Source organism: Chlorocebus sabaeus, chromosome 21 (assembly GCF_047675955.1).
Source record: "Chlorocebus sabaeus isolate Y175 chromosome 21, mChlSab1.0.hap1, whole genome shotgun sequence".
Classification (NCBI taxonomy): domain Eukaryota; kingdom Metazoa; phylum Chordata; class Mammalia; order Primates; family Cercopithecidae; genus Chlorocebus; species Chlorocebus sabaeus.
Genome location: NC_132924.1, coordinates 70,970,475 through 70,986,369, shown reverse-complemented (window position 1 = coordinate 70,986,369; position 15,895 = coordinate 70,970,475). Strand labels below are relative to the sequence as shown.

The 15,895-nt window shown below is 34.5% G+C and overlaps 1 protein-coding gene across 7 annotated transcripts in view; it reads right to left on the bottom strand.

Moving 5' to 3' along the window:
* Positions 1–15,895, bottom strand: part of CACNA2D1 (calcium voltage-gated channel auxiliary subunit alpha2delta 1) — a 498,706-nt gene that overhangs the window by 27,782 nt on the left and 455,029 nt on the right. For 4 of the 7 annotated variants that reach the window (XM_073009173.1, XM_007982343.3, XM_007982345.3 and 1 more), the window contains 4 exons: positions 9,767–9,843; positions 8,411–8,431; positions 7,665–7,725; positions 653–750 (listed from right to left, as the gene is read on the bottom strand). In XM_073009173.1, the coding sequence (XP_072865274.1) occupies positions 653–750; positions 7,665–7,725; positions 8,411–8,431; positions 9,767–9,843 (257 nt within the window). The remainder of the gene's footprint in view (positions 1–652; positions 751–7,664; positions 7,726–8,410; positions 8,432–9,766; positions 9,844–15,895) is intronic. The other 3 variants (XM_073009174.1, XM_007982348.3, XM_007982349.3) reach the window with 1 other exon arrangement.

Here is a 15,895-nt window from a genome sequence, read left to right as displayed (position 1 = left end):
AAGTATCCATAATTTTCTATTAAGCTTAGAGTATGAATGATGCAAATTTACCTGAAAGACAAATATAATGGTTAAAAACTAATTACTAATTTTCTATTGTCTATTTTAACTTGATTTACCTCATAAAAGAAAAATTGCAGAAACATAATTTTTTAAGACATAAAGTTAATTTGTGATGAAAATAGAATGTCAGGAAGGAAGAAAACCATTAAGTGATATATCTTTATTTATACTTCGGTTTTTATTCTACCCATATTAAAACTCATTATATTATTTGAAGGATATAAATTTATAAAAATGTATGTTTTTCTCTATATAGCAGGCAAAATGCTATAAAAAAATCTTCAAAAGATCATTCAAAATTAAATTTCCTAAATTTGAGAGGAGCTAACATGAGCGTGCTATATTTAATGTTTAACCATTTGAAAGAATCTATTACCTTATTTTGAAAATTTGATGTAACTAAATAATGAAATAACATTTCTTTAGTTTGCAAAATTAAGGATCAAATTGTTACATTTTACTATCAGAACGTTATAAAGTAAATAAACAACCAGCACAACATAAAGAAATATGACTATCATATCCTATGATATACTATAAACCAATAGAACCACACTCAAGCAATCATTTTGAATTAATGCATACTTACATGATGGGTTGTTTGGAGTTTTTCTATCAATAAACTCATTGAAATTTAAAAGAAATTCAGTGTTATTATCCGATATTTTCAGGTCATTGCAGTAATCTCTGAAAAAAAAAACCATTTTGAGATATTAGGTATTAAAATCAAAACTTTACAGGGTAATTAAACATAGTGAAAACTATTTTTTTAATTAGCTATAAGACTTTGCAAACCATTGAGCTTCTTGTAACTTCCATTTCCTCACTTCTATAATGGACCAATACTTTGCCAGTAAGTGGTGATTATAGACAATGTGAATTGAACATTTGGCCTTTGGACAGTAGGTGCTCAATAAATATTAGGTTTTGGTGTAGCTACTATACTATTATCATTGTATATCACAGATTTAGGAGTCTCATATAGCAATTAAAACAGAAATCTTGGAGCATGGGAGCAAGGGTTGGGAGAGCACTAGGACAAAAACCTAATGCATGCGGGGCTTAAAACCTAGATGATAAATTGATAGGTGCAGCAAACCACCATGGCACATGTATACCAATGTAACAAACCTGCATGTTCTGCACATGTATCCCAGAACTTAAAGTAAAATTTTAAAAAACTGCATGGAGGTTCATACATACACAAACGCAATTGAGTGGATATAAAGCTAGTGAAATTTGAATAATATTAGTAGATTGTATTTATGTCAGTTTCCTGGTTGTGATACTGTGTTAAACTTATACAAGATGTTGCCATTGGAGGAAACTGAGTAAAGGGTATATAGGTTCTGTCTGTATTATTTCTTGCAACTGCATGTGAATCTATGATTGTCTCAAAATAAAAAAATAAAAAATAAAAACAAAAAATAAAATACCCAGAAAATAAAAAAAACCCAGAAATTTTAAAGTTCATTACATGTTAACATATTTTAATAAAATATTACCATTATTTAAAAAAAGATTTTAAAAAGTGGCAGTGTTTTACATATTTGCAAATTATCTTTAATTCCTGACAAGAGAAGACAAGTATGTCTCTGCAATCAATTGCAAGATTTTGTTTTGGTATATAAAGAAAATTTGTGCTCACAGAGACGAGAGGCTTGTTTTTTTTCGGATATTGTGGCTGTTCTTTTTTTGATAACATACTCAAACTTGTTTATTTGTAATTTATTGATAGGTAGTTGTAACATGGAATCTGAAACAACATTAATAGTTTTTTTTTTGTCTTCTGTTACATTAAAATTCCATATTCTTTCTTACACTTTAATCTTTTAAGCATCTGTGATTTTGTAAAATCATAAACTGATTATTTACAAAATGAGTTGTGTACAACTTCCAAATAATGATATATTATACAATATTGACAAATTACACTCATTAAGTATTGGGAAGGTATCATGTACATAGTAGCGTATACAACTTTCCCAAAATTCTAATTTTTGTTTGAAAGCTCAGTTTCTGTCACTGGCAGCAAATACTCTTAGTTGTTTTCTTCGACGTAAAAAGCTCATCTGATTTATTTTTGAGAAAATATCTGCTGAGCATCCAAGTCTGAATAACAATAGTTCTGTAATTTGTTCTTTCAAGTAATGTTACATTAAAAAAATGCAGAAAGCACCTTGTTCCCTTCCTAACATAATCATACAAATTCTGTACTTTTTGAGACATCCAAGTTACTTTGGGATACAGTAGCACTTCTAGTTTTATCACCTATAATATTAAAAGACATGCACTCAAGGGGAAAACGTCAATAAAATTTATAATTCTGAAATTGGGTAGCATGATGCCTTGAGCTTTGTTCTTTTCGCTTAGGTTGTCTTGGCTATATGGGCTCTTTTTTGGCTCCATATGAAATTTAGTTTTTTCTAATTCTGTGAAAAAAGTCAATGGTAGTTTGAAGGGAATAGTACTGAATCTATAAATTACTTTGGGCAGTAAGGCAATTTTCATGATATTGATTATTCCTATCCATGAGCATGGAATGTTTTTCCATTAGCAGTGTTTTGTAGTTCTCTCTGAAGAGGTCCTTCACACACATCCCTTGTAAGTTGTATTCCTAGGTATTTTATTCTCTTTGTAGCAATTGGGAATGGGAGTTCACTCATGATTTGGCTCTCTGTTTATCTATTATTGGTGTACAGGAATGCTTGTGGCCGGGCGCCATGGCTCGTGCCTGTAATCCCAGCACCTTGGGAGACCAAGGCAGGCAGATCACGAGGTCAGGAATTCGAGGCCAGTCTGGCCAAGATAGTGAAACCTCATCTCTATTAAAAATACAAAAAATTAGCCAGGCATGGTGGTGGGCACCTATAATCTCAGCTACTCGGAAGGCTGAGGCAGATGAATCGCTTGAACCCAGAAGGTGGAGGTTGCAGTGAGGTGAGATCGCGCCATTGCACTCCAGCCTGAGAAACAAAAGCGAGACTCTGTTTAAAAAAAAAAAAAAAAAAAGGAATGCTTGTGATTTTTTTTGATATTGTATCCTGAGACTTTGCTGAAGTTGCTTATCAGCTTAAGGAGATTTTGGGAAGAGACAATAGGGTTTTCTAAATATACAATCATGTCATCTGCAAACAGAGACAATTTGACTTCCTCTCTTCCTATTTGAATACCTTTATTTCTTTCTCTTGCCTGACTGCCCCGGCCAGAACTTCCAATACTATGTTGGAATAGGAGTGGTGAGAGAGTGCATCCTTGTCTTGTGCCTTTTTCAAAGGGAATGCTTCCAGCTTTTGCCCATTCAGTATGATATTGGCTGTGGGTTTGTCATAAATAGCTCTTATTATTTTGAGATATGTTCCATCAATACCTAGTTTATTATGAGTTTTTAGCATGAAGGGGTGTTGAATTTCATTGAAGGCCTTTTCTGCACTGAATGAGGTAATCATGTTGTTTTTGTCATTGGTTCTGTTTATCTGATGGATTACAAGGCTACAGTAACCAAAATAGCATGATACTGGTACAAAAACATATAAACCACTGGAACAGAACAGAGGTCTCAGAAATAATGCCACACATCTACCACCATCTGATCTTTGACAAACCTGACAAAAACAAGCAATGGGGAAAAGATTCCCCATTTAATAAATGGTGTTGGGAAAACTGGCTAGTCACATGCAGAAAACAGAAGCTGGACCCCCTTCCCTACACTCTATACAAAAATTAACTCAAGATGGATTAAAGACTTAAATGTAAGACCTAAAACCATAAAATATATAATTTATATATATTATATATAACATATATTGCATATGTGTTATATATTTATATTATATATGTATAATCAAGCACATAAAGGGCTTAACATACATTAACTGAAGTAGACATTCATTGGCTTGTCCCACATGCCAAATACTCTTCCTTCTCAAGTATTTTCTCCTCCCCTAAACACGTAAGTAAATTCCAGTCTTCTAGTCAGCTGTATTGATATCATTCAGCTATAAAAAAGTACTGATACATGCTACAACATGGATGAACCTTGAAACCATCATGCTACATGAGATAAGGCAGATGCAAATGGTCACATATTATATTGTTCCATTTATAGGATGTGTCTAGAATAAGCATATAGCTGTAAGAGACAGAAAATAGATTAGTGGTTGCGTGGGTCTGGGGAGGGTTGGAGGAAGGATGGGTAGGTAACAGTTAAGGTCAGAGAATTAATTTCTCTTTATAATGATGAAAATGTTCTAAAATTAACTCTAGTCATAGTTGTACATATATGTAAATATATTTTAAAACTTTGAATTGTTGAAAAAATGTGAAATGTGACACTGACTACAGAAATTGTTCCTACACTAATACCTGCTGGATTAAACAAAATCCATTGCCTATGAATTAGGAATTAGAATTGAATACTTTCTTTATTTATCTGGATTCTACCCTAGTTTCCACCTTGTCTTATAGTGAAGCTGAGAAAACCAACGTGCATAATCTGTTACTTAATAACTGGGAGAGACAAGGGAAGAAACTGTAGAGAACAATACAGACCTGAGATGGAGAGTCTTGCCAACATAGCAGGCCTAATTCAATCCCTTCTTACATTTTTTGTTATGTTAATATTCTGCGGGACCTGGTTTTTTTCCTAGCTAATGTTCTCCTTAATACTGAGAAAATTCTTTCTAGTTAAAGTGGGTTAAAGTTGCTCTCAGTAATTCAAAGTAACTTGAAATTAATTAAGTGACTTGCGTTCAAAAACTACTAATAAGATTGCAGGAATTATTAGTGATATAATTTTTAAGAATATTCTTTATATGTTTACAGATTCTCCAGTCACCAGGTATTTATACAGCACCTACTGTGTGCCAGCAATGGATTCAATATGGGGTACTGAATGTTAAGTCAAATAGATAGTCATGGTCTGTTGAGGAAAGTAAATAAAATGTGGCCAGTGCTCCCCAAGAGAAATTGAGAATTCTATGAAGCAGGAAGGATGCGTACACCAGTGAAGAAAGGAAAGAAATCCCCACATCAAGGAACTTTTAAGTTTGGATTTCGGAGGGAGTGGGATGCATATATATATATGTGTGTAGCCCAAAAGGGAAGAAAGAAGGTAAAACCAAAACCAAGCAAAAAAAAAAAAAAAGAAAAAAGAAAAAAAAAGAAAGAAAGAAGAAACAAAGAAGAGAAAAGAAAACAAAACAAAACAGTGCATTAACGGTGCATTTAGGAACTGAAAGAGGTTAGTATGGCTGAAATTTAGAGTAGGGGTAGGGAAACTTTCCCTGACAGGGCCATGGAGCAAGTGATTTAGGCTTTTGTGGCCCATAAAGTCTATGCCACAACTACTTAATCCTGTATTTGTAGAGAAAGCAACCAAAGACATTCCAGAAACAAATAAGCATCACTGTGCTCCAATAAAACTTTATATTTAAAATTGATAGCTGATCTACAGGATGTAGATGGTCCCCAGTTTAGAGTGTGAGGGACCACACTGGTACACCAGGACTTGGTGGAAGAGCATTTGAAAGCTATAATATAAAGCACAGATAATCATAAAGATAATATAGAACCACTGGCCTGTATTTAGAAGATGAGAAAAATGATTTTTCTTTGCACATTTTAGAAGCTCTCTCTGGTTACAGAACAGAGACAGCATTAAGAAATATGGGGTAAATATGAAAGTAGGGAGATCAAGTAAGAGGCAAATGTAGTAGTTTAGATGAGAGAAGGCAGAGGCCTGGATTAGGGCAGAGGCAGCTGAGATTAACAGATATACTTGATACTCATAAGACAGAATGGGCAAGACGTGGTGATTGATTAGAAGTGAGACACAAGAGAAAGGAAGCAGGGAAGGACAACTAACAGGTTTCAAGATTGCTCATTTGGGAGGATGGCATTTTCTCCACTGAGGCAATACAGGTAGAACTTTCCAAAGGAAACAATTATTTATAAGATGCTAAATCTGAAGCACATTGAAGAGATATTCTTGTCTGCTTTCCATGAGATATGAATGTCTCATGTTGAAATATATAAAGTCTGAAAATAGATACAATATAGGATTCAATAACTTAATGAAATATTAATGAAACACATATGTCTTTGTCTCTAGATGTTTACGGCCATCATATAGCTTTGGGAGTTATGAACCTAACCTGTAGGCAGGGAACAGATGGGTGGCTTGTGGTCTGAATGCAGTCTCAGATAAAAAGGGAGCCTGGGCTAGCACCCTTTGCAGCCCTCTCATATGAGTGATCAGCAGAAGAAATGAAACCCATGAAAGAGACAGTGAATATGCATCCGGAGAGGGAGTAAGAAAATCAGAATAGTGTGTCATCAAGCAAGAGAAAGCATGGAGTGTCAAAGGTCATCGCAATCACCAGTGTCACACACTAAAGGGCATTCAAGCAAGATAAGTTTCTCAAGGATAGGGGCACTTACAAAGCCAAGAATATGCTTTGTTAACACAGATTTCTCAAAAAACCTATATTCCCTATGTTAAAGTAGAAACAGAATCCAGAAATATCCTTTTGCAGGAATTAAAAGGTAACTCAGAACAATTTATATGCATCTTTGGGTTTTTGGAGTAATTTAAGAAAAGTGAAAAATTAATAATTCAAGCTTCTATGTAAATTGTTCCCAGATTAATGGGAATTATATTTGAATATTATATGTGTCTGTCATGGAGTAGGAGTCAAAAACTGAGGAAAGAAAGTAAAATAAAGAACATCCTTCGATTATTGAATAGTTTCAAATAATTACAGAAAATCGAGATGGGGAAAAAGATGTACATGTGTGATAAAGAAGGGGGATTATATGAGAGAGAAGTAAACTTAGATAGGAAGAAATGAGGTGCATCTAAAAAACTATGTAAAGCAATGCCACTGTAAACAATTTCTCCCAGACAGTTGAATTAGACCATTAAAAAAAATCCATTATGTTCATTCTATCCATACATGTAGATACACATAAATATTGGTACATATATGTGTATTTATATATATATATATATTTATGTGTGTGTGTGTGTGTGTATATATATATTCACAGTTGCAAAGACACAATTTTCTATTATTGTTGGATGCACTGGTTGTTCTACAAGAGCAAAGCCTATATCCATCTTATTCCCATTGTATCCCAGAGTCTACATTGCTTAGTAATTGCCTTTTTTTTTTTTTTTTTTTGAGATGGAGTCTTGCTCTGTTGCCAGGCAAGAGTGCAGTGGCATGATCTCGGCTCACTGCAACCTCCGCCTCCTGGGTTCAAGTCATTCTCCTGCCTCAGCCTCCCAAGTGGCTGGGACTACAGGCACGTGCCACCATGCCCAGCTAATTTTTGTATTTTCAGTGGAGATGGGGCTTCACCATGTTGGCCAGATGGTCTTGATCTTTTGACCTTGTGAACCACCAGCCTCGGCCTCCCGTATTTGAATGAGTAAAGAAATGAATAAATAAGATTTCGTTTCAGTTTTAAAGTAATTATTTCCTTTGATTCCATAATGTGATATGGAATTAATCCAGAGCAGTCTTGACCCAATTCTGAACTATTGCTGAAGGCCTAGCTACTGATACAAGATGTATCAAAAATACAACAAAACCAACCTTGGTGCTATGAATGTATAGCCAGATTCTTCAAAATTATCTGGCTTCAGGGTTTCCGAATCTGCAAAGACAATGTTACAGGATTAGATAGGTAATTCAGAGTATATATCCAGAGATTCTATAATAATAATAAGGCATGAGAAAGATTATCTAATAAGAAAAATTGAAAATAGAGTACTTACATCCTAAAATTGAAACATATCAATGAATATAAATGTCCTCAATGCTTCCCAATATAACATTATAATATAGATTAATTTCATAACATGGATCCCCACAGTTATTTTAAAGATAATACTATGTCTATAATTTTCTGATCTAACCCTACTATAACCAAATATCTTTTAAAAAGTGATTGATGTGAATGTTATGCCAGAGGTATTTTAAAGACCAATTATTTATATAAACAGTTTACCAATATTATGATACAGAAAACAATGTTAAAAAAACTCATTAATGCCTTTAGTGAATTATTAACATTCCTCATATTAGGTATGAATTAGTAAGTGGAAGGCTACAAAACAAAACTCCTTAAGTCCAAGAAAAAACTTGAGTGTGAACCAGGTTGCATATGAAAATACAGCATATTCTTTCTACCATTTTTTTGCTGCTAAGTTTTGAGTGATCATGAAGGAAAATTTAGTAAATGAGAAGCACAGAGGATAATATCCAATAGGAAGGAAAATATCAGTGGAAATGTCAAGTGTACTAAACAGAAAGAAATTGAGCAACAAGAAAATACTTGCCCTTCATTTTGCCCTTTTTTGCTGTGAAAATCCATCAGAAAGAGAAAGCAGGGAAACAAAAAAAAAAAAAGAGGGTAAAGCAAAGGGGGTCACAAACAATATTTTATTCAATGACTTTCTTGAATAAAAATATTGTGCATAGATCAAAGGTTCATTTATGTACAGCTGTAGTCTGGGGGAAAAAAGACATATTTTGAAGACTGGATAGTATGTCCTGTCAATTATTACTAGATTACCCTCTCTGTACTGTGGTTATTTCAAGGGTCTGTTTTGCAAAGTGATTAATGCAGGTGTAATACCAATGACGGCAGGCTATAAACATAATATAAACATAAGCATTTACCAATAAAAAACTCACTAGTTATCCCCTTATTTATCAATTGAAGAACTAGCTCATGCAGAATTGCTGGTTGTGAAAAGACCATCATATCTATCAATCAAGTGAAAGTGGAAATATGAATGTACTATGTATAATACACTATGAACACCAGGCCTGCTGAGGGCAAAAAAGAACTGACAGAGAAATGAAAGAAACTGCAGCTTACTTTAAGATCAGATGTAAAACATGTATGTATATTTTTGGTATTGTTTTGTTTTTTACTTCATCCTCACAGAAAAATTTAAGGTTGTTAGCAATAATTGGCAATGTACAAAGGATATGATGGTCATTTTACTTTACAAAATCTAGTCACCCAAAACAAAATAAACAATAACTTGAAGTATGCACTAGTATTAATTACTCTACATTCCAAATGAGGCTTAAAATAATTAATCCATTTGCATTACTGAGACATTAATTTGGATTACAAAAAGAAAGTGAATTGCCAAACCAAAGCCAAAGACCAGTGCAATTTAATTTATTCAAAGTAGAAGAAGTAGAAGATGTGAAGCACAATATTATTCTGGCCAAATGCAAAATAAATAAATAAATAAATAAATAAATAAATAACCAGAAAGAAATAAAAGGAAAGAAAAGGAAAAGCTTTACTAGCACAGTGCCATGAGAGTAGAGACTATGTTGATAAGTAGCATGTGAAACATTTTGCTCCAGCTAGCAGACCCTTAAAACGACAGCAACAGGACACAGCACTGCAATGATTCTATGAGCACATAGCAAGGCAGGGAAGGGCGGTGGGGACTGCCAGTGAGACTGGAGTACCTGCTCATATTCTATCCATGTAGAATATTTCTTGTTCCTTGCATGTTTGGAATGGGTTAGAATCATTGCTGTAGATTTGGTAATAACACCTACTAAAATATTTAATAAGCCTTGGGTATTCCAAAATCTAGACGTATTTAAACATCTGGTACTAGGAGATAACAAATGGACCCTGAAGTCACTTTCACAGTACTTACATCTGGCCTGAGTTATTGTCTCTTCTAGTTTGGCTTTTATATAGTAAAAACTGTAGGTTGGTAATACCAAGGCCAAACTGCAATAGAAACAAGAGAAGCATAAACACAAACAAACAAAAATGAAACATAACTTAAAAAAAAAGACACATCAAGTTCATGGGAAAATCGAAAGATCTTCCTCATGGGAAGGAAAAAGACATATTATTTTCACAAGAAAATGCATTCAGCAAATACAGTACTTAATTTTGGTCTTGCCATCCAGAGTCATCTAGCTGTCTACATTGTAGGAAATCAGAAGAGACAAGTGGAAAATAAGCTCCTGAATGAACCCACAAATGAGGCAAGGAAGGAATGTCATGTCCCCCTACTATACTTCCAGAAAATTATATTAAAGTACTTTGAATTTTAACAAAAAATTGAAGAACATTAGGGGTATGTTTAAACAAACTAAATATATAATACCATTTAGATACACTTCCTTAATGTATTATATATCATGTTAAAGTGCTTTCTATAAAATGGACATGCTATTAAAACACAAACGGAAGAGTTACTATTATCATTACCTTGTTTTTTTCTTTTCTTTTTGCTTTTTTTTTTTTTTTTTTTTTTTTTTTGGAGACAAGGTCTCACACTCTATCCCCCAGGCTGAAGTGCAGTGGTTTCATGGTTTCAATCATGGCTCATTGCAGCCTCAATCCCCTGGGCTCGATCAATCCTCCCACCTCAGCCCCCGAAGTAGCTGGGACCATAGTCACATGCCACCACACCCAGCTAATGTTTGTATTTTAGTAGAGACAGGGTTTACACTATGTTGCCCAGGCAATCTGCCTGCCTCAGACTCCCAAAGTGTTGGGGTTACAGGCATGAGCCACCACACCTGGCCATTATCATTACTATTGAACAATGCATAAAGTCATCTAAAATATATTCTTTTGAGGGATAAATACCCACTATTTTAAACTCTAATCCTTGGACAAGTTCTCTAGTGTCTACTCATAGGCAAATTCAGATTCCTTTACTGCACTAATAGAAATTGTCTGCTCAGCTCATTAGTTCATACCCAACAGTAAAACTAAGTCACAGTATTTATTTCAAGTTTATTTACTGTGGCTATTCCACATTATTTGGAAGTTTGTTATTAGGTGCAACAGGAACTGTATCTTGAGTTTGGTAGTTAACAAGAGCCATGGCGCTACTCTAGTCTTATGGTGAATGTCCAAAGCAGAGGAGAGTTCCAGTGAAAATCTCAGGCCAAATTCAGAATGTTTTAGACACAAAGAATGTCAGACAAGCCGGCCATCAAAACTTGTCTTAATGACTGCCCAAAATAAAAAGCTGTTAGGCAGGTATCTTACTTATTTTGAAATTGCCAATTAATAATAAAATAATAAAATACATATCAGAATTGTTAAAGGATTTCAGAATTTTATGCACTTTCCAGTAATACAGCTGCATATGTGTAATTCTCCTACTCTCACGCTAATACTCAAATGTAGGACATAACTATTCCATATCCACATGTGCTACGGAGCCACATGATCTTTGCTATGCTTTGAATATAGAAGGAAACTTGTGAACAGTGGGTTTATGATACCTTTAAAATGCCCAATCTAACTACTTTCCAAAAGCAATACTTGTTTAATGTAACCCACTTGGTCACCTTTGGCATCCACTTTTAATAGCTAGCCCAAATTTTAGTGATGTGCAGGGAAAGGTGTGCATATCTAGGCTTTTGAGTATTTCTAGACATGTGTAGATCCTTTAATTAATTAATTTTTAATAATTTCAACTTTTAGATTTAGGGATGTGTAGATCTTTTGAATCACTTAAGCCTCACGTAGCCCCAGTTTTGGGAATGGCTATCCCAATGTCATTATGTATTTTTATAGAAAATATAGAATAGGGAAAACCATGAAATTTCAAAATTTCATTCTTATCACTCTAAATAATAAAATTTCACTCTATGAAAAGGAAAAAAAACCCAAGGGTTTATTTACTACAATTTAATGATATAATAAAGATAGCAAATTGAATGGATGCTTGTTACCTCCAATTCCCAAACCTTTCCCTGTCATTAAGTAATTCACAGACGTTACTTATGGGAAAAGGTCAGGTAAATAAAATGTTACGTAGATTTAATGAAAATTTCTATATTCACTTTATAGGTAACTTCCTTTAAGTGCAGGCAGAGATTAAAATTAAAATAAGTAGTGCAATCACTCTGACAGCAAGATGACCTTTCCTGATTCACTTGCCATTTACAAAATGTACAGCAGAATTACTGAGCACTGAAGATTGTCTCCTACAAATTCTTCTCAAGGGAAATTAGGACATTTTTATTGTCCCATCAGCATTTATTGCTAAGGGAAACTTCTAATTAAAACCGATAACGTTATATCATACAACTGCTAAAGTGTCACTCTACAAGCTTGGGTTACATCTAATATACCATAAATATAGTGTGGAAACCCATGAGGAAGAAAATAGAAGTCTTAACATTGGCATATCTACTATGTGTTTTGTTGGCCTATAAGTCTTTGGTTGTTATTAATAGCTATAATCCGTTCTATAGAAAAACATAGCTATACTTAATTATGTCCATCTCAAGCCAAGTTAATTTTTCAACAGATAGCCAAATAAGATCTTTATCAACATTCCTAGTCAATGGTGCTGTCATATACAATGTTTGCTGTCTCTGTCCCTACAAAACCGATAGACCAAGACTTCTTTATTTCCTTCTAGAGATTAAAGTTTAATAAAGCAAGTGGCCACCAGATGAATGGTATAGCCCAGGCACTGTTTTGTGACTGACAGAAACATGGTTAATGGAGTTAAGTGGACTATAACACACTTATCAACTCATTTATCTCCATAAAAGTAAATTATTCTCTAAAAAAGAGAAAGCATCCTATTAAAATAATTGATTACATTTCAAAATACGGTACTTGGATCAAGACTTAAGGAGAGAGAAATCACCAGATGAAAATTTTGTATCTCATTCATGAAATCAAAACATATCATGTTTTTTCCTTCAACTCAGATGCAATATTTTGTTCTAAATCACTGTTTGTGAATTTGTACAGTGATCCAGAAAAGTATTTCCAATGGAAATAGATTTAATCTGGCCCAAAGTTGAAGACTTGGAAAGCGAATGTGTGAAGAAAACATGCAAAGGTGGGAAAGTTGGGGCCTTGTCAGAAAACAGTTGTATGTATAGTGGTGGAAGTGGCTGAAATGACAGGACAGATACATTGGGCTAGAAGTGTGTGAAGGGACTATCAGACTTGGAAGTTCAAATTAAACTTCAATGAAAATGGAAGGAGATGAAAGTTTTGTCAACAAGGAGTGATATGAACTTGAGAAAAGAACATTAACCTGCCCGCACTGTGTATTATCACTCGGTGTATGAGGAAAAGAGGTTGAGTGTAGAGGCCATTCACGAGACACATAAAACACCCCAAACGTGTCCTTATAACTGTGGGAGAGCCAGCTATCACATTGTAAGGGTCAAAAGAATCCAGTTTTTCTCAGAATTAGTTCGTCTAAGCAACAAAGGCACAGAACACATTCTCATACAATTACTTGATACTCTGTTTTATCATAAAATCATCTCTCAAGAGACAGATCTTCAAGACTTCCTCTCTTTTTGTACCTTTTGACAACTTAATCTAAAAATTGAAAGGTTGCAATAATCAAGGAAGGGGGAAGAAAAAGAGTAACTTGTGTATACACATGAAGATTATACATGTATAAAGAAATGCCTAGAAATTAGAGATAGGAATCAGTTGATGGAAAAAAGTAAAATAATTAAAACAGCCATTCTGGTGTTTTGCAATATGCTCTTTTCTTCTACGTCTATTCTACATGCAATCCTAGGAATACTAAAGGAGACAGGTTCCTATGATAATAACATAGGCTCCCATAAAAGGTTATGTGTATGTTCTGGGGACTTGGTTTGATTTTTATTAGGAGAGAAATTGTTGAGTCCATTACAGCCTACGTATTAATTGTATATTAATATGTAGTTAAAGAGACTTCTGTACTTAAATATTGCAATGGAATTTCAGTACACCATTATATAAATTTGAAAGGATGAGACAGATCAAAAATTTCTTCAATTGGAAAATTCTTCCATTTCTCAAAATTGAAATTCTTCAATTCTGTAAATATTTGTAGAGTGCCAACTATGTGCCACTGTCATACAAGCTGATGATTCAGAAGTAAATAAAGCAGGGAACAATCCCTGCCATCTTGGAACTTACTAGTGAGAGAACAGATGATAATCAGTAGAAATAAGTTTATATATGCTTCGTGTGTGTGTGCGTGATGTTAAATGTCAATAAGGGTTATGGAGAATATGAAGTGCAAGAGGGAGATAGAGTGTGGAGAAGCATTATACATTTTAAATAAGATTGTTGGAGAAGGCCTTTCTGAAGAGATGAAAAGTAAGTAAAGATGGGAAGATGAGGGAATGAGCATGTGACTGTTTGGGAAAAGTAATTCCAGGCAGAAGTAATTTCATATACAAAAGTTCTGAGGCAGATGGGTGCCAGTGTTTATGTTGTTTTGTAAAAAGGACAATGTGGCTTAACCAGGTACTGTTCAGTGGAGAATGTGGAAGATAAATTCACAGAGCTGATGGTGAGTGAGGTCAAATGGTTTAAGCCACTGATGACCTTGCCAGACTTCAGGTGTCAGACTGAATGAGATAGCAGATTTACTGGTGAGAGTTGAGTAGAGAAATGAAACAGTCTACTCAAGGGTTAAGAACCTTCTTGTGATTGTGTTGAGAACAGAAATAAAGATAGAAGATGGAGACACAGATGCAAGTAGTTATTACTCTAATAGTGAGAGTTCTTTCTGACCACTTCTATTTTACTCTGTGAAATGGAAAGCAAATTCATCACCTGAGCAAAAATGATGAGAATGTACTACAGGTTTGGAGAGTGACGTGATCAAGAGTCATCTACGAGCATCCTAAAATTACAGGATTATGGAGACTGCCAGCCATCAGTAAGACCCACTTCAGGTTAGAGGTCATGAATTTTAGGTGATATATCAGCTAGTGAGTATTTTACTTCAGCCACTTTTAGCTGTATGGGTACAGTGTGGTGTGGCTAATAATTTGAATGTAACCAGGACTAGTATTTTGCCAAATTGCTGTTTGCCAAACTCAACTATGATGAAAGGAGTTGGTGGTGTGCGCAAGACAGTGAAAGACCCAAGGAATTTCTGCTAAATAAAAAAGGGCACAAGGACACGAAGAGGGCAAGGCAGCAAAAAGGAAAAAGGGATTGATGGATTTCATGTCTTGAGTCAAGGATTACTGCTAGTAGCAGGACAAGATGGAAAGTTAAAATGTGGTAACCTGAGAATTGGATGAAAAATTCTCGTGTAAAGACTATGAAGGCATTGCAGACTTGACACTGTAAGAGCTGCAAAATATGATTTTGGAGTCAGTGGCTAAGGTAGGGGGATGACAAGATCATTAGAGGAGAGGAGGCCAAAAGTAAGAGAGCCCAGGTAGTAGAAACATCATCTATGTCAATGCTACTTAAAGTGTTTTCCATGGACCTAGCCAATTTACAAACTGTCTATTACCAGCCCATGATAGCAAAATACAGAAATTGGGAGGAAGTATTCAGAAAATTTTATAGCAATCTAACAGACTAATTTTATATCTGTGAAATCTAATAGTAAAAATTTCGAGCTTACGTTTTTTCCTTTTAAAGTTTATTTTATTAAACAATTTTTATTTTTCTTTACACCAGTGTAGGTATGGCATCATTTGAAAAACAGTGAAATATGTGAATGTAGGGGAGTGACAATGAGCCAGGAGCTGAAATCTTTATAGGAATCCATACACTTACAATTTTGATTGTTAAGGAGGAGGAATAGTAGGTGGTGTGGTATGGTGGCATGAGATTCAAAGATGGAAATTTTAGAAAGGAAAAAAAATAATAATGAGTAATGAGGACACACTCATATCACCCTCAGTATTCTGAAGACTTCAGAGGAATTAGTGAGCTCAGAGGAGAGTTACAGCAAGAAAGTGAAGGAAGTGTTGAGCAAGTGTTAAAGAATGGAGAATTACCAATAGATTACTAACTTTTAGGCTTTCCAACT